General features: G+C 40.0%; 1 protein-coding gene across 1 annotated transcript; it reads left to right on the top strand.

The window, feature by feature from the left end:
* Positions 1 to 120: 120 nt before the first annotated feature.
* Positions 121 to 19662, top strand: uckl1a (uridine-cytidine kinase 1-like 1a). Its single transcript, XM_063465248.1, is given in 16 exon segments — positions 121 to 183; positions 185 to 210; positions 4634 to 4821; positions 5027 to 5133; positions 8215 to 8385; positions 8636 to 8707; positions 8845 to 9034; positions 9136 to 9197; positions 10287 to 10303; positions 10510 to 10608; positions 10689 to 10782; positions 12862 to 12924; positions 13025 to 13147; positions 13372 to 13479; positions 13729 to 13885; positions 16363 to 19662. Coding segments are annotated over 16 exon segments (1623 nt in total). The 3' UTR covers positions 16446 to 19662.
* Positions 19663 to 20373: the final 711 nt, after the last annotated feature.

Raw genomic sequence — 20373 nt, 5'->3', positions numbered from 1 at the left:
ATTTAGTCGTTTTTTTGCAAGTGAGTAGGGTCTGTTGAGCTGAGTGGTGTGTAGTTCCTTTGCCTGGGTAAGATACTACATTACCCACAATCCCTCCGCACAGCTACGAAGAAACTACCCATGGCTCTAACCAGCCGCTGCCGGCTCCGAGGTCTCAGGATCCCAGCGGAGGCGAAGTGCGGTAAAAATAATGACGTCCCGCTCGGACAGGTACACGATGCTATCAGTTTTTTTACCTGTGCTTGAATTTTTTTGAATCCTGAAATAATTAATGCAGTTTTCTTTTTCACATTTTTATAGTCCGCAGCAGCTTTGTCCTGTATAACGCTAACCACACTGACGCCCCTTCTCCTCTCCTCCTCCTTCCTTCACCTCCTATAAACAGATGTTTATTCGGGCCACACCATTCCGTTAAACCCTGTCGCTGTTAGTTAGTTATTAACTGATCAGTATCATGACGATGGGGGATGAAGGTGCATCAAATGCGCTTCAGAAGTAGGTGAGCTGCATGCTGACACAGTCGTGCGTCACAGTCTCTGAAGTCACGAGTTCAATCTGTGATCATAAATAAAAATTCGCATTTCAAGCCTTATTACAAACATTAGCAAGGAAGTAATACCTTAATCATTTTTTCTATTGGAGAAGTTTGAGGTGGCGCCCGTTAAACTTATTTTAGCCTGTTATTAATGTAATCAGAGTACTACACGCTAGACATTTTTTTCCATACTGACGTGACAGCATCATACAGTTGTTGCAGATTTGTCAGCTGCACATCCATGATGCAAATCTCCTGTCCCACCACATCTCAGAGGTGCCCTGTTAGATTGAGATCTGGTGACTGTGAGTACAGTGAACTCATGGTCATGTTCATGAAACAAGTTTGAGGTGATTTGAGCTTTGTGACGGGGCGAAACACGTGACATGATAATGGACAGAATAGAAATTAAAACGCAAAAAAAACAAAACAAACAAGAATAACGATCAAATAACAACAGACAACAAAGACTCAGTGTCACAAGATTCATCGTAAACACGAATATTAAAGAACTTGAAACTCAACCCAGTGGTCAGACACCATAAGCACTAGAATGGTGAAGCCATATTGAAGATAACGAATGATAAATTATGAATTTTTACAGTTTTCAGTTTTCTGTCTGTCTTCTGTCTTTGTCCTTTGGGTTGTTGGTCAGCCAAACTCCCTCTGTAAGGGCTGAGACTGACAGTTTTCACTGTTTTCTCACATGACGTGTATCATAAGAAATCATTTTGCCCCATTTGGTTTTGTAGTGTTTCTGTTGATCAGTGAACTGAGAGGAAGGATCAACAGAAGACACCCATCATGGCTTCTTTTTATTTAGAGGTGGCTCTATTAATACCAGCCAAGCAGCTCTTTGCTGTCAGTGTTACAGTGATCCTCTTAGACTCTGTCACTCACTCTCTCGCAGAGAGAGAGAAAGCAGGACACGGAGAGAAGAGCAGATTTTTCAGATGATTAAGGCTTCACAGACGTGTGAATGCACAAAGTGAAAACAGACTAGAAATAGACCTGTAATTAACACGTTCACGGCCTCGGTCAGTGCTGAGGGCTGCTTGCTGTTGTTTTTGGGGAGGTTGCCACAGTGACGGGTGAGCTGGAGGGTAACAGGTTGTCGTCCGAAGCAGATTTGACTCTGCTGGACTGCACAGGAGCCAGAATCTCCGGCTGCTGGTCGTTGAGGTCTGACCGCAGGTAAGATGTGGCTGACTGCAGTGTTGATGCTGTTGTTTTCTCTCAACACAGACACCCTGCTGGTTTTCCCCTAACAAAGCTCACATACACACTGTGGATACGTGTGTGAGTGCTATAAATAGTCTGCAACCAGGGGTTGTTGACAGGTCAGAGGGAGTGCCGTATCCGGATTAGTTTGCAGTGATGTGGTGTGAGAGCTGGGTTTATTTGGGTTGCTTGAAATGTGTCATTACTGCATATTTATAATGACCTCAGTCGAATATGCAAAACACTCATTAGTCTTCACTTCCATTCAAGATTTGTCCCATTTAGTATGCATGCGCTGTAATAGTGCATCACATCCAAAACAAGCAGGGTACCGATTTAGTTTCTAATTATTGCCTGTGGGAGTGTAGAAGTCCAGAAAGAGTCCCCAGAGAGCATGACGCAAAAGCTAAGCTGACTTTTCTATGTTCCATAGTTAACGGTGATGTGAGCCTAATCTAAATCACTGTGATCTAAGCTGCCGCGTACCTAATAAATGACCTTACAGTCTTACTACTACACTATAGGCAGAGGTAAAGCAGTATTCATATTCTTTATGCCAGTACTGCACCATAACCATAAAAGAAATGACAGTGTAACTTAAAGCTTTTGTTTTGTGGCTACAGTATCAGAACTTAAAATAGTGAAGAGAAAGAGTCACAGCATGTGTTTGTAGCATTGTTACGATAACAATAGTACAGCTCCACTCCTACTGAGCTCTCACAATGCCTTTATACTACAAGCTGCAGTCACCCTCACGCACACTTTTTATCTACATGCACAAATGCCTATGGATCAACTTGGCATTCACTATCTTGAGCGTACAGTGACGTTAGCTTTTCAAACTCTCAGCTTGCTGAGGTGGAGCCGGAACAGTATTCACTGTGGATTAATCGGCTGTATACTTTCTTGAAGCATGTTTATTTCTGTATTTGTAAAATGCACAACAGTAGTAGCAAATTTCCATCCTGCATAGGGACGGGGATAGCTCAGTATTGGCCCCGTCATTGGAAGGTTGGGGGTTCGAATCCGGCTTCCCTGAGGTACCCCTGAGTAAGGTACCGTCCCTACACACTACTCACCAGGCGCCCAATGGCTGCCCACTGCTTCACTGAGAGAATGGGTTAGATGCAGAGAAGAACTTCCCCATGGGGATCAATAAAGTATACATTACTATAAACCACCATCTCTTTATGTTAATAAAGTGTTCTCATACCACCATGCTAGAAAAGCTCCAGTAATTCATATGTGTAATTCCTGAAGACTCAGAACTTCACTGGAGGGATGAAACACCATTCTTCTTAATTATGGTGGCACAAACTGTCAGTGTAGTCTCCCAGAAACGCTCACTTATGTTTAAATGTGGTTCCTGTAAATCTCAGAGCATATGATTTATATCATCTTAGTACTGAAAGAGCTCCTTCTCATCAAGATAGATTTTCCTCAAAGAATAAAGGTGAGCAGTCACAACAGTGAACTTTTAGTCAAAGCAAACCTAAAAAACCTACCAGCAAAACACCCCAGAGCCACAAGACCCTCTCACTATAGGGGTCAAGCGATAAGGATCCTTTAATATGTCTTGTTATATCTGAGGAATATTCTAAGCTTCACATTTACTGTAACTGTATACAAAGAAAAGCTGTGATTTCTTGCAATGTGAGAATCCACTCTCCTCCAGCCCTTGGGCAAGATACTAACCCCAAGTTCCTCTCTGATGCATCCATCTGAGTATGAATGTGTGAGAACGTTAGATAGAAAGCACTTACATAGAAAAGAACGGGTGAATGAGGTATGTTGTATGAAGTGCTTAGAGTGCTCAGATAGACAAAAGTTCTGGGTTACATTTTTAAATGTTCTTGATTTGTATTGTGATGAAAGTCGTATTTTTTTCTAAGTTGTGCCAAAATGTCATGCAGTCAAAAGTGCAGGAGATGTCCTTAAACTGCTATTACACAAAAATTGGATGTGGCCCTTATATGAGATTTTTCATCCTCAGTGATCAACAGCAGAGCTGATAAACAGTAATGTGTTTGCGTAAAGGGACAAAACTCTTTTCTGCTTGCACAGCAGGTGTTGGCATTCTAGAAATTGTATCTTGCTGTTGTTGTTGTTTTTGACCGTGAGCTCCACATTTTTTAGTAAAATATTTAAACAGGATGTTTAAGGATGGTTGGCTATGGCACAGATTTAATGCTTTCTAAATTCAGAATTATTGGAAGAAAAGAACTAATTAACTTTAATATGTATAAATGTATAATTTAATTTGTATATGTTTGTTTGTATTCCTATGAATATGTAGGTATGAATGTACATGTATGTGTATATGGGCCAGTTGCATTTCTATTCAAGCATAAATTTGAGTTGCTTCTGTACAATTGGTTAATATATCCTCCTGAGAACTGAGGAACTTGAACTTTTTTTGTCATTTCCTTCCTCTTTGGAGCTAAGAGAGGCCACCTAAAAACATGAGATATCAATGGAAAGCCCAGGATGTCCTCTATTTAGTACATTAAGACTTAGAAAGCTAGCTCAAATAAGTCAAAAGATATAGACCAAATCAATTCAATCCATCTATCTATCTGTATTGAAGACACCATAAGTTTTAGCTAACCTTTAACTCTTAAGACCATAAGCACAAAAAATACTTGTTAGTGATGTTAGTGTTAGCACTGTGTGTGACTGTAAATTAGCTGCATCATGCAGAAAGGCCCAGTAAGTATTTTCAAAATAAATATACATTTGCATTAGAAATCAGAGAATACAGACTACATCATTTGCTATAATAACTCTATAGGCCTAGCTGTGACAGTTTCCCTCCCGTTCCTTCCATGGATCGTTTGTTCAGGCTGTGACCTGCCCTGTTGTTTGCTGTTTTTGCAGTGGGAGCGGGGAGGACTCGTTGGACCGCCTCCTGCCCCCGGCCGGGGCCCCTCGCAGGAAGAGCGCTACCTCGCTGAGTAAAACAGAGCCTCCTCTGCTCCGCACAGGCACACGCACCATCTACACCGCTGGCCGCCCGCCCTGGTATGACGAGCACGGAGCTCAGTCAAAAGAGGCCTTTGTCATTGGTACGACACTCGCTGATGATGTTGTTGGTCCTCCAGACTGCCAAGTCGTGGCTTTGAGCTGCAGAAGCTGTCCTTAATGTCCTATTCTCTCATATTATACCCATAAACATTTTAGTGCTATCACACATGCATACCAGCAGACAACATTAGACACACTCTGAAAAACACACATAATGGGCCTTTGAAATGCTGTGTGGATCTGCAGGGCTGTGTGGGGGCAGCGCCTCAGGGAAGACCACCGTGGCCAATAAGATCATTGAGGCTCTGGATGTGCCGTGGGTTGTGCTACTGTCGATGGATTCTTTCTACAAGGTGATGCCTGTTTGTGCTTTTTGTCTTTATCGATTTGGTAATTATTACAGATTATCTGTTGGCTTGTTAAAGGAAGAAATGATCTATGTGCAGAGAAAATCTTTCGGTAATCTTAGGAGCATTTCCATCACAGACTCAAAGTAATCACTGTACTGCTGTCACTTGATTTAACAAGAGGTTGTGGTTTTGCCTTAAAGTTACAGCCTTCGAATGACAGACTATTCATGTGCTGCACCAGTGAAAATGAACCTACAGAGACCTGCAGGGGAAAAGGAACAGAGAACAATGGAGTAACATATTTGTGTTTAGGAGGAACCTGGAACAAAATACACTGTAAGAACATCAATTAAACTTCATTTAAATCACCCAGTGTATACTAAACAAGAAAGAGTTTGAGGTTTCCACCAAGACTAAAAATTCCCTCCACAGCCTTTATGAATTGAGTTTCTGGATCCAAAAGTATATCTCACAGTTTTTATTTTAATATGTGTGAAGAAGTCTCATCCACAAAACTCTGAATCCAGATTTCTAGGTGAAACTAAGCCACACCACTAATAAAATTTTCATGTAAATTTGTTTTAGAACTTTTTGTGTAATCCTGATAACAAACAGAGCCAATCACATAACTTTCTTGGTAGAGGTAATCAATTTGAGTACCAGCAGGAAACCAACATGTTAGGCTGTTTGTTAAATCTTCAGAAAAGATGTCAGATTAATTAAAAATTTCCATCCATGCTCTAAACTGGCATGTAACTGATACAGTGCAGAAACATTGCATATTTTGTTTAGACAGTAGATTGTCCTCCATCTTGTTCAAACACAGAAAGTTCCAATCTGATGCTCAAGCCAAAACAAGTCATTATACGATCCACCATACTGTCTACACAGGATTATGGACCTATCCTGTATGTTCATGCTGTCGCTAATGCTCTTAAACCACTGGATGCGCTCTACCACAGTGCCACGTGCTATTCATTACTGCAGACAGCTACGGCTCTCACCAGCTGTGAGTTACATAGTCATCAGTCCAGAAAGCACCCACTGATCTGTGATCTGTGCTTGTTTTCATAGACTCATACATTTAACTTCTTTAGCTGAGATCAGTTGGGAAAACATAATCATTACAGATAGAGAGTCATAACAAGTTCCTCATACCAACTTTTTATAAGCAGAGATGTTCAGTCCTCTATAAGACTTTGAATCTTGCTCATGTTTCCAATTATATTTGTGCATTGTGGGTGTTTTTTTGAGTGAAAGAGTGTAACTATTTGCCCTGCTGCAAAGGAACTCTTGATCTCAATTAAATTTGTCACATAAATAAATCTTAAGTTAGTAAATTACAAAGAGAAATGTTAATATTCATGTTTTCTGTCCCAGTGTTCAGAACCACATAATAAAAAAATTATTCATCACCATCACAGAGACACAAACCAATCATTTTGAATAAATCACATATGCTGTTATCAGATTTAACATCTTAAAATGTGGTTTAGCCAAGAACATTGAAGATGTATCAAAAGTATAATGTCATCTTTTGTTGATAGAGTCCAACATTTTAGAAACTGCAAATGTTTGGTGTCTTGTAGAGTTTAAAAGATCAGTAAATGAAAAATTGTAGTTAGTTAGTTTATTTCTTAAATAAAATACATAAAAATGTTAATTACCACTAACTTTCCAAATGGTAATTGAGCTAATCCACCACCCCTGCCATCCAGCATTAAATCAGTGCTATTGATTATTAAATTTGGATTTTTGAGCCCAGTAAACTACTTTGATTCCCGTCTTTATGCCACGGTCGGCAAGGTCTGTCATCTCAGTTGTGGGCAAATAAAGGCTCATCTCATCATCAAATCTTCCCACTGTGCAAAGTGACATCAGATTGACGTCTTTTATGTGTCAATTTTGGACGTCAAATTTTGGTCCACTGAAGGAGTTGTTTTGTAATGGCAGGCAACGTCTTTTTTTCTACATCTACTGAACATGTAGTGTTGATGTCCATAGGACCTTCGTGTACAGTCTATTTGTAGTCCCGATGTGGTCATTGTGGACAACTTTTCAACGCCAAACTTAGACACATTTTATACACCGTTTTTTCACTGCTTCTTTAGGCTTCTTAGTCCCATGTGTCCAGAGGGTGGAGGACATGTTTTCTATAGGCTACCAGTTGATCTTTGTTTACACCTTTATTACCTTTATTATTACCTTTACATTTATTAATCATATAAATTTCCTGCACCTATCATAGACGTCCAGATGAAGTCCAAAGTTCAAATGTTGACGTCCAAGCTGGGTCATGGTTGGACGTCCAAATTGTAGACCTAGTTTGGTTGTGTGTGGTTGTCCAGAACTAGTCGTTGACCAACGGACCCAATATAGACATGATCTGAACGTCTATCTGAAGTCCAATGTTTAGTGGGATCAGTAAATTAAGACAAAATGAGCTATGCTGAAGTCTTACTTCTCTCTTCTACATCCACAGACAAAGGTATCAGCTAATTACTAATATAATCTAAAAGTAATAACACAATTTCACAGAAGAAAATCTGCTGTTACAATTAACAGCACAGCAATCTGTAGTTTTGTCAGGTAATTGCATTAATAAGAAGGCACCAATGCAATTGAGACGTCCATCTCAGTGACTGACTGAGCTGAAATGAAGTCTCAGTCAGATGGTCCACGTTCCTAACTTTGGGCGTTAGCAAAGGATAAATGGATCAGTTTTTGAAAAATTCACCCTCACTACACTTGTCACAAATGGGTAAATTAACTTAAAACATCAAAGCTGTGTTTTGTGCCAGAGTTAAAACATTATTTGAATTCTGTTAAGTTTCGTATTTTAACTTTGGAGTCTATGAGGACTGACTTGTTTGCAGAGCCTAAAGAAGTCATTGGCCATTAGAAGAAGTGCAGTTGTTAGCATTATAATAAAACTGCATTTTCAGCCCAGGAGTTTAATGGTTCATATTTGTGGTAATAAGCTCATCTAAATGATAAAATAAACCCTCATTTAAAATCTTTAAATAGTTAATCAAGTTAAAGAGGAAGATCCTCTGAAATTCATCTTTATTTTGTGTCTTTCAGGTTTTATCCCCCGAGGAGCAGGCTCTGGCCGCGAAGAACGACTACAACTTTGACCACCCGGGAGCATTTGACTTTGAGCTGCTGGTTTCCACCCTGAGAAAACTGAAGCAGGGCAAGAGTGTGAAGATCCCAGTGTATGATTTCACCACGCACAGGAGACATAAAGACTGGGTGAGTTTGGCTTTATTGCTTGAAAGGAACCTCAGTGTTGATTATGCCAAAGATGAGATGGACCAGAAAGAACCCCAGTGTTGAGGCAGCATTCAAAGCTGAAAATGTATTAAACTTAAATGAAATTTAAATTTTTAAAAACTATGTGTCAAAGTGACACACTGCAGCTTTAATCTTATAAAAGCTCAAACGACTGTTTGTGGCCCTGCTTTCTTCTTTAAAGACTCGACTTTCCCTCCTCTTCTTGCAGAAAAATGTGTACGGTGCCAGTGTGATCATTTTTGAAGGAATTATGTCGTTTGCAGACAAAGAGCTTCTTCAGGTAAGACAGTGCATTCTTTTATTTCCTTTCTTTTGAAGAATTCTTGAGTGAAGCAGACTAATCATCACTAGGAATTGTTTGTGCAGCTGCTTGGCTGAAATGAACATTATTGAACTGTTTGCTCTTCGCACCTGCAGCTCCTGGATATGAAAATCTTTGTGGACGCAGACTCAGACATTCGGCTCGTCCGCCGGCTCCGCAGAGACATCACAGAGCGTGGACGGGACATTGAAGGCGTAATCAAGCAATACAACAAGTTTGTGAAGCCAGCCTTTGAGCAGTACATCGAACCAACCATGAGGCTGGCAGATATTGTTGTACCAAGAGGTGAGCCAGACAGGCCTCGTCTTTCCTAAAGACCACCTAAACTAAAATGTTTGGACATATTTGTTAACACTGGCTGTTCTCGGCTTTTTGTTCCCTCCAAGGTGGTGGGAATATGGTGGCCATTGATCTGATTGTCCAGCATGTTCACAGCCAGCTGGAGGAGGTGAGTCACCAAATCGTTCTGTATACTTGAGAGCATGGTGCCACCATGTGTCTGAAAGCTGAAACATGCAGACTCCCAATTCTTTGTGGGATAAGTGGCATCAGAAGAAAAATACATTGAGCAAGCTTCCACATTTTTAACCCTTTAACTTTGAAAAATATTGCCAGCAAACTGAATTAAAAACACAAGACCTGCGATTTGTTGATTTTACAAGTGTTAAGTGTGTAGCCATGTGACCTCTACTGTTGTCCAAAAGCCAGTGAAAAGTGAGTCCTGCAGTTGGAGTGGATGACATGTTCCTTTATTGTGATGAACATGCTGAGTCAGTCGAATGTGGCTCATAGTGAAAACAGTGCCCAGTTAAAGCAGTATATGTGTTTGAGTCACATATGATAAAATCCTGAGTGCCCTGCTGTTTTAATAAATTATCTATTCAATTAAAAAATAATCAGGAACAAATGTACTCAGTAACTAAAACTAAAAACAAAGACTAGATGTGAATGTCGATTTTAGTTATCAAAATACAAAGACAGAAGAAAACCAACTAAAATCATACATCTGCCAAAGTCTTGAGCCGTCCCTCATTTTTTTGGTGTTTAAATGCGAAAGAGCTGCAGTGATTTATTGAAACATGCAAACACACAGTATATAAGGCAGAAATAGAGTTTGTACAGTTCTAATGCATGCACATGCAAAATATTTGGTGTGACCACCTTTATTCTTGCGCACAGCCTGAACTGTAAGGCAAGCTTTTTCTTTAGGAATAGTTTTCAAAGCTTCTTGAGGGACATTCAAAACTCTTCATTGGATTTTGGCAGCCTTTTGTTTTGTTCTGTGTCATGATGACTCCACACTGCTTCGGTAATGTTGAGGTCCTGGCTGTGGGGAGGCCGATCCAGGACTGAAAGTGTTTTATTTTGGTTTTTCTATCCAAGTGTGCTTTTGCTGCATTGGCAGTGTCAGGGCAGGATACTAAAAGTTTTTTTTTTTAAATAGGAAAAACAGCATCACCATCCTTATCTTCTAAAACATATTTTTTCTCTACTATTATTTTCATTTATCGTCTCTCTCTGTCCTCCCTTTATGCAGCGTGAACTCAGTGTCAGGTATGCTGATACATATTTTCACTTCTGTGACTTTGGTCCGCTTATTTTAATTGGAAATTTTATATTCAAACTGTGTCCTCTATGGCTTCCACACTGTGCCCCATCTGCCCTCTCTGAAAACTCCCTGCCGCCTCAGAATCTCTTTTCTCTGATAGTGTGTCGGACTAACAAAGTTAAATCTTTCGATCTGATCTGCTTTGTCTCAGGGCACTCCTGGCCTCTGCCCAGCAGACGCAGCCGTTGCCCCAGACGCTCAGTGTCCTCGAGAGTACGCCGCAGGTCAGAGGCCTGCACACCATCATCAGGTAGTGACATGTGATCATGATGTCCTTCCTGCAGTCCTATAATTTGAAATTTAAAAACTTTTTGATTCCCTCCGCCGCAGGAACAAAGAAACCAGCCGAGACGAGTTTATCTTCTACTCAAAGAGGTTAATGCGGCTTCTCATAGAGCATGCTCTAACATTTCTACCATCTCAGGTGAGTAAACTTGGTTTGAATATCTAGAATCATTACTTTTTATTAATATGATTACCCTTACATGAAAAGAGTTGCTCATAGTGATTAAAACAAACAAATAAACAAAAAAACAGTAATTAATTCCCTCCAAATCTATTGAGTTTCTCATATTTTAATTCATAGTTTTGGTTTCAAGCTGACTGCATTTTGAAGCTTTAACAATAGCGTTTTGGCCCCCACCGTGTTGTTTCTTTTTTAGAGCTACAAGTTACCTTGCATGGATAAAAGGGCTTGAGAAACAACATACCAGATAATTAATGCTAAATACACTCACCAAAACTGAATAACAAACTACTGGGATGTTCTTGACTACACAGCAAGCCATAACATTAGTCAGGTTATCAATCAAAATGCTCCAACGGCACACACAGTGAAGTGAAGTGTTGTGATGAGTCCGAGCAGATACCGTTTGGCTGCATGTAAATCAGCGCAGCCACATCTTTTACTCAATCATCCTGGTGGGTGACTTATACAAAAGTCACCTGTCTCAGAGTTTTTGGAAGAGTCAAAACTATCCGTAGAGCCCAAAAAGCTTTTTTTAAAGCTGTAAAGTTGGACATTTTAAAATGGGAGTATATGGGGATTTACTCGTTTAGCACCCAGCCTCAAGTGGTCACTAAAGGAACTGCAGTGTTTTGCACCCCTCGATGGACACGGACACAAACACAGCAACAACAACAAAGTTGCAATGTGCCTGCTGGATGTATGAAAGTGCAATACACGTGTTCCTTTAAATAGTCAAACTAAGTATGAGCAAGTATTAAAAAATAATCCTAATTTTACATTTCATGTTTCGTAAATCGGCTGTATCAATTAAAAAAGTAAAATGAGCCATGGTGAACCCTATCGGCTCCCAAATTTCAGTGATGCCTGTCACTGTCATCCAAACAAGAAGTTTTTTCTGTAACTATAGCGTTATGTTCTACATACTGTGTATGAAAACCACTTCATCGTCATATTCTATCATGACAAAACAGCTGTAAAGCTTTTTGCGATTATTTTTCTTTCTTAAGATTTTTTTATTACATCTTTGATTCACTGAACTGCAGACAACCCTGTTTTCACTTTTTTCATCCTTCTACTGTTTGCCTAGCGGTTAACAACCAAAACCACTTAACAGAACATATAATTATTTCTCTGTATTTCTCTGAAAATGTACTTGTGTTAAAGCTAAGTGAACACTATTTATGTTGAATTGAGGAGTGCAAAGCTGCCCTTTTTGATGTGAACTCTTGTAATAAAACTTGTTAGGCTTACTGAGTAAAGCATCTCATTAGAGCTGCCTTCACAGTTAGCTCGTGCATGTTAGTCATATTATCCAGAGGGCATGTTTCATACTTCACATTCTAAATCTGCTGACTTTACCTTTCTGCATAATGAGCTGATATTATCAGCTTCTCCTCAGTCACATAAAACAGTAACAATTAATTTCACCGGGGATTTTCTTTTTTTTTTCTTTTTCTTTTTTTTGGCAAAGAAAGTAACACGGAAATATGATAAAACTTGAAGTGGCCCCATTATGCCCATTTGCACCTCCTGGTTTTTATATTTGGATTTCTGAGGAGTAGCTTTGGATAATTCACATTTTAAAAATAAACTTTTTTTTTAAGGGATTGAAGAGCCTAGGTGCAGCTCAAATCTTCAAAGCTACTCTCCTTTTAGGTTCCATTACATTTAAGCCAACTTTCTTCTGTTTGGCTGCCCCTTGTGAACAAAATATTTTATATCAGGTGGGCGTGGCTTCTGTGCAGACCAAAGCTTCTTGCTAGCCAGAGCTGTGTGCATGAGATGATCATGTTAGGGATTTCTAGGGATTAGGGATTACCTACTGAAAAAGTAACTAAATAAATCACTATGATACTCATTACAGCAAAAAATAATAATCTGAGTACTCTACTTTAGTGCAAATGTAGTGTTTGTGCTAAAGATCAGGTTTATATTTGTATATTTTTTATTTAGTGCCACTTTTTTATGTCAGTGTGTTTGTTTGTGGGGTGTTTGGTGTGTAATAAAACTTCATTTCTTCTTCTGCCTTTGCAGCCGTGTTCAGTTCAGACCCCACAGGGCCATGAGTACGAGGGCTGCAGTTACAACGGTAAAGGGGTAAGTGATGTTCTTGTTTTACAAGGTCTCGTTAGCTTCCAGTCGAATATGACCTCAGGGTTTCTGTCATCATGCTCACTCCGCTGCCTCGTCTCCTCAGATCACCGGTGTGTCGATCCTGCGTGCAGGAGAGACCATGGAGCCCGCCCTGAGGGCCGTGTGCAAGGACGTCCGCATCGGCAAGATCCTCATCCAGACCAACCTCGACTCAGGCGAGCCAGAGGTAGAAAAATATGAGTCATTTACCATCAAATCCATGTGCGTGCTTTGCTTTCAAGACTTCACGCGCTCCTGGGTGTGTCTCAAAAATCACATCAAACAAAAGATGAAAATGTTTTGATTGTTTTTTAATTTTTTTCCCTTCCACATGATGTGTGTCTCCGTGGTAACTACCCTTCCTGCTTTTGTAACCATGGTAACTGGTCTCCTCCTCTCTGGCCTCACCAGCTGCATTACCTGCGTCTGCCCAAAGACATCAGTGAAGATCATGTCATCCTAATGGACAGCACAGTCTCCACCGGCGCTGCTGCCATGATGGCAGTTCGAGTCCTATTGGTGGGTGGAAATTAGCATCATTACCCTGCAGTAAGGCAACAGTAGGGACCCTCTCCTCTTGGGCAGTCACATGTGTTTTATTACCCATCTGTGTGGGCATTGAGTAGATGTTATTCTTTTTCTCTGGTGCAGTTTGAGTTGTATTATTCCTGCAAGGAAACCCCAAATGAATCCTTTCCACTTACTGAGCTTCTTAAAGTGATCAAGAAGCCACTAACTGTTGTTGCTGTGATGTGTGTGGCTGAGCAGGATCATGAGGTGCAGGAGGATAAGATCATGTTGGTGTCGCTGCTGATGGCAGAGCTCGGGGTGCACTCTGTGGCCTATGCCTTCCCAAAGGTCAAAATCATCACCACTGCTGTGGACAAGGGCCTGGATGATTTTTTACATGTAATTCCTGGTATCGGTAAGCACTTCCATGCATCTTTTCATTCTTTCACGTACTGTCTTGTAAATTCAGATGGCCTGTGTTCCTACCTGTGCACACATTTTACCTGAAGTATTTTTTTTTCAGTTTGAAGTCAGCAGGAGAAAACTTTTGAATTATAGCTGACGTACAAAAATAAAAATTTAATGCAAGTTCATAAATCTTCATTAGCTTACCACACCGCCTTCAGTGTGCAGGTGTTGGGTTCATGATTTTAGCTTTGTGCAGGAAATAAAAAGCAGCAGACAAAAAGATAATAAGCATCTGTTTCTCTAGTTGACAAATTTAATTTCTTGTACCAGCAATTTGTAATATTATGATTGTGTCATGTTAGATTTGAAGCAAGCCTCTCTTTCTGTCACTACTGAGTGAGTGAGCAACATGAACATCAGATGGCCCACTCTTAGCTTTACAAACAGAAGTACTTACATATGATTATGTAACTTGTCCTGCAGAGAATACAAGTGAAAATACTGCAGCTGTTTTTTGAGGTGCACATGATGGCACAAACATTTTTGCAGGTATAGGAAGTATAAGATTATACCTGAAATCTCATAAAAGTCATTTGCTTATAGGCATTGCAGTCCTGAACTTTTCTCACACTTACCTGATAAAGGGACAAGTGTTAACACAAATGTCCGATGCACTCACATTGCATTTTAGCCGGTCTTTAATCTGCCTGCTGCCTAGTACAGGATCCATTTGGTATCAGATTGCACCAATGTGTGAATGGTGTAGCTAATCGTCTAGTACATTTGCTGCTAATGAGTGGTCATCCTTTGTCCTGCCTCCAGTTGCGCCATCCTGGCAGCACCCCACCTAATCCACACAGAGTATTTCTAGTAGTGACAGTGTGTTTGAAGCTGACTATTTCCTGAAGCATGCACAACAGAAAAGATAGCTGTGGAAACCTGATCACAGCCTGATCGTAGCAATGCTGTTTGAAGTTCATGTGTGAAAATGCAGTTAGGGACAGCAGTGCCGAACGCGGACATATCAGAGATCCCACCATTCAGCTTAGCCAAAATCAGGAGTGTCTCTGTTCAGCTTTGCTGAGGACCAAACGCTTGACTGCAGTGAGTCCAAAAGAGTTGCAGGAGGAGATATTGTTTAGCTGTTAAATAAAAAAGGGAAGTTAAAGAACAATTTGGTCTGCACTTTTTCTTTCAATGAGAAAAAACAAGAATTAAAACATATGACAGCCTCTAAGGTCAAAGCACATGCAAGAAAATGCAAACAGGGAAATGCACAAGTTTATAAATGTTATACTTACTGGGGGGGAAAAAACAGATAGTCTTGTGCAGGCTGGTAGTTGTGAACATTCAGTCAAATCTGTAGATGTAACATAAATCTCTACCTATCAATTTAGACTCGTTATGAACTGTGGGTCAAATGTGTATAGTTTGAAAGAAACAAGTCTTGGGGCTGCATAATAAGGTTCAATCAAGTAGTGCAACTTCATATGTATTTATATACATAGAGTATTGTGTCTGTGTGTTTATGCAAACTGATATTTTTGATCACACTGAGACAAAAAAATAGGGGTAGTTGATGTTTTTATATGCTCAAAATGGGTCATTAAAGCCCGTGGGTAGGCGGTTGCTAGGCAGCATGATGGTGTCATAATATATCACGTGTAATTCAACTTTTGTGGATATAAATTAGATGTTAAGGTCATAAAATTAAAACAACAGGATGCTTTCATAAGGTGCTAAAGGTGCATAAATGCAAAAAAAACCCCAAATCATTTTAACCTGTTGCAAGGCGGTTGCTAGACAACATGATGATGTTGTAATATCTGATGCAAATAAGAACCTACCGAGACCTACGATGTATGTGTGCGCCAAGTTTGGTTGCTGAACTCCTGACGACCTAGGAGCGGTTTTTGGACAAAGAAACAAACATACAGACAGATATTCTGTAGCATTTGTGTATTGTAGGAAGATTTATTGTTTATCTAACTGATAACAGAATATCTGTAGAAGCACAGAGTTTTTACCAGAAATTCTTCATTTGATCACTGTAACCGAGCACATATTTGGAAGTTGAGAGTCTCTTGAATGTTTGAGCGTTGTGTGTGTAAACTGATGTCTGTCCAAGCAGTTGTTGTTTAGATTCAAGCAGGTAGGAAGCGAGTTGAGTTTAATTAGAAAGTGAAAAGTGAACATAAAATCAATTTAACGTCCTTGAAAAATACCAGTGGAAAAATAGCTTTCTCTTATTGAGCCATTGCTTGTAAAAAAAAGAAAAAAAGAAAAAAGAGAGAGGGAGATCTATATCAAAAGCAGAAATTCAGTTTAAACTTTCATTCAACCTTTGCAGCTATTTAGCTTTACTACCTCTTCACACTGTGTTTTTCAGTGTGTCTTCTTTTCTTTTATCGTTACATATTTCTCTTGCCTGGCTTCGGGGGCGACCTCTGCCCCGCTCTGAGTGCGCTGCTGTGTGTTTTTTAGGGGACTTTGGGGACCGGTACTTTGGGACTGATGGCTTCGACAGCTGGAGTGATAAGGAGGACCAGGAGCAGCTGTCACACTGACTCAAACATTTGTGAGACTGTGAAAGAAAACACAAACTACTTGAAAACTGTTGTGCATCCTCCTCTTCAGGTGTAGACTAGCAAAAAAAAATGTTATATTCACTTTTGTGTACTGTAAATTTTTTTTTTTTTACTCCTCTGAAGATGATGTCTGAGTCCAGGTTTGTGCATGAGGGATATTTTGTTCTGCTCGAGTATTCATCTTAAATATTTTAATACTGAACAGTAAAGCAGTGCCATTGCCTTTGAGGTGCAGTAAAGCAATAATGCAATAATGTTATTAAATGGGTCCAGGTTGCACCAGCTGTTCTTAAATCCAGAACTTAGTAAGAGCCAAAGAGTAAAAGAGTAAGTTCAAAGAGTAATGTACTAAATTTAGTTGGGCAATTAAAATATAGTGAATGTCTTCAGTAGTTTTGACTGTAGTAATGTGTAAATCTGTCATGCATATAGGGAGTTCCAGTTCAATACAGCAGCACCGTGAGGCAGCATCAGTATGGAAACATGCCCACAGTAGCAGGTAATGTTTGCCTTGTTCACAGTCTCAGTTTTACATATTACCAAGCCAAAGTACAGCAGATTGGACCAAAGAAAAGCTCACATATGATATTATTTGAATAAAAATTCATAGGAGATCACCAACAGTAAGAAGTTTCTAGGCTCGATTTCTGCTGATTGCTAGGCTGTCTCCCTGTGCGCGTGTGGGCTTTCCTCTTAAGAACTTGAAGTCCAGTCGCCTTCTTTTGAAGCTCTTAAGACTACCATGACCTGGATGACTGAGAGCCTGCACAGACATGTGGGCTTTCCTCCAGTTTCCTCTCGCAGTTCTAAGACACATGTGTCAGGTTAACTGGTGATTGGTGAGCTTGTCTGTGGCTGTAGAAGGCTCTCGCTGGTGATCATTTGCCAAAGTGGTTAAATAATTAAATTTTTCTTCATTACTGGACATTAATGAATACATGTAATTCATCTTATAATTGTTTGGAAGTTTCACATTAAAAAAAACAAACAAAAACCCATAAATTTCATCCTCATGGTGGTGCTAGATGAAAAGTTAGAGGTGCTTCTTTTTGGGGGTGAACAGCACAACAGACAATTTTTAAGGTATTTGTGTGATTCTTGAAGTTGCAGATGAACTGATCTCTATCGATAAAACCAGTTGTGTCTAAACATAGCTCTGACTATGCTCCATTGGAGAAATGTTGGTTAAGAAGAAAGACATTTCACACAATTTAGATTGAGTGTGAAACGTCTGATTGCATGAACCCTACCACCATTATAGGTCATGTGTTTGGTCATTAGTTTGACCATTTTGTGAGCATAATTTCAGACCTTTACTGTTATAATGTAATTCAACCATATTTTCATAGCAGCAAACTAAAACCAATTAACTCTTTTGCACTCATCTAAACGGCTCAGGCTAATATTATAGTCTGGGTATTTGGTTCACATAGAACGCAGCAGTGATGTATAGGATTTACAGGCTATAAATGTTAGTGTGGTGAAGCCTGTTATAAATTGGGGATATGTTCATTTACACGTAGTTGTTGAGTCACTTGTATTTTTATAGCACATTTAAAAACAACTGGCTTGGACCCAAAGTGCTTTCCAGTCCAGGCAGGTGGATTAACAAAACATAGAGGAATACATGGAAGGTAAAAACAGCATTAAGAGAGAAATATGAATAAAGGAACTGGGAACATATAAAAGTAATGGCATAAACACAGTGTAATTACACTTACACAGCATTTGATTTTCCATCAATCCCCTTTCTTCCACATATCCAATTCATAGGATCATAGTGGGGCTGCGGCCTATTTCAGTTGTCATGGGGTGAGAGGTGTGATACACCCTGGCAAGTCACCAGTCTTTCACAGGCTAAGAGACACAGACAACCATCTACAGCCAATGCAGAACCTAACATGCAAGTCTTTGGATTGTGAGAGGAAGCCGTGGGTGCTGGAGGGACCCCACGCAGGCAGAGGAAGGGTTCCAGTTGGCCAGTGAATTTGAACCAATGCCCCTTTTGCTATGTAGCAACAATGCTAACCTCCGCAGCCGTGTGCTCCCGTGCATTTCTTAAAAGTAAATTTGAATTCAATTAGAGTTAAAAATTTTATTTTTTTCAGCACAGGCAAAAAAAGATATTTTACATGAAAATTGCCCCTCAACACCTTCTTCATGTTTAAAGGGGGGTTTTCCTTCTCACTGTTGCAAAGTGCAACAGTGAGAAGGAGTCATAAGGAGTCACTTCCTCCAGAATACTGTAGGGTTTGACGTCTTACAGAATAATACTACTGTGATTTATTACTATACACTGAACTGAATTAAATATTGAAAATAACATTGTTGTAGATCACTACTGTTTTTCAACTGAAAGAGTTTTCTTTTGTCCTCATCATAAAAAAAGAGCAAAAAGTAAATAATGTGAGCACTTTTTATCCAGACGGGTTTATTGAGTCTTATAAATCAAATTAAAGCATTACAATTTACTGGAAATACATAGTTACAAAGGAAACAAGTCTGAGTTTATGAATAGCTGGTGCAACAAGAAAGTGTTCAGTGAACTTTCACACTTTATGCTGCTCTAGAAGGATTTTTCTGTATGAAATGGGATAAACTTATGTCTGAAGCAGAGCTGTTGTTTTAAATTTATAGTAAAGACACATAAGAGGAGGGATTAGATAAGGATTAAAATGTAAAACATATAAATCTTGTATTCAGGGTATGAAAAACATGAGATTTTGATACAGGTTCAGTTTTCAGCTCTCACATCCACCACTCCAAGTTACTGCTGGAGTTTGACATTGCGTGTCTGTGAGGTGCCGGGTCACGGACGGTCACATGCTCATGCTTGAATACTTTAAAAGCTCCTCTGACTCTCAGGGTTCACGCACAGGCCGCCTGGTTCCTCTCTGCAATGCACTTTAAGGCCTGAAGGGGTCAGTATAGCTCACATTAAGCTTCTTCAAGTATGATTTATAGTGTGTTTATTACCTTTGAGAAATGTGTTATTTTACAGCACAGGAAATGCACACGGACTCACCTGAATCACAAGTTAGAGGTTTGAGGTGAGCAGCTGGAAACATCCTTGTGCTTCTCAGTTTAACTGACTGATCTGTTGCTGGATGCGGTGTGTTAATGCTCACTTGTGAACATGTAAATAATAATGTTTCAGGGCTAAAAATGAGCAGTAAAAGATCACCTTCCTGTCGTGTTCGCGTCTCTTGATCCTTCTGGAGAAAAACTGACTCCCCAGCCACTTTGTGACCTTATGCTGAGTGTTATCTCTCCTCTGTCTCTCTCTGATCCTCTGTTTTTTCACCATCATGCACTTTGACTGCGTCTGACGGCCTCATTCATTCATGTTTATTCAGTCATTCATGCTCCTCACAGCGAGATTATCACATCACATAAGCTGTGAACATGGTATCATCTTCACACCTACAGAATCTCCTACTCGTTTGTTTTGGGCTGTTTTCCTTTTTTTCTTCCTGTGATAGCTCTTCGCCGAGTGGGTGACACTGTGATCACGGATGTCATACGACGCACGCTGTATTCTCCAAGACAGCAGAAGACTCGTTCAGCCATGTGACTACTGCCTCAAGGTTAACCTGTTACCATGGAGACAAGCCCACCAATGAAAATTCAGCAGACGGTTGCGATGTTGACTGCAAGCTTTTTGTTTTAAGGGGTGACCTATTTTTTTTTTCCTCCCCCTCCCTCCCCAACACTTCACAGCCACTCAGACGCAGACCCCGCTACTCTGGCACATGTGCACGTGCACACAGACATGCATACAAATAAAAAGAAAAAAACATGGGAATGCTCCTCACACACATGCACATACATGCTCCTCAATGAGGTCTGCAAGGTTGTGCACAGAAGAAGCAAAGGACAAAATGCACAGCTTTAGATTTAAATCAGT

This window comes from Pelmatolapia mariae, linkage group LG20 (assembly GCF_036321145.2).
Source record: "Pelmatolapia mariae isolate MD_Pm_ZW linkage group LG20, Pm_UMD_F_2, whole genome shotgun sequence".
NCBI classification, from domain to species: Eukaryota; Metazoa; Chordata; class Actinopteri; order Cichliformes; family Cichlidae; genus Pelmatolapia; species Pelmatolapia mariae.
This window is presented reverse-complemented; position numbering and strand designations above follow the sequence as displayed.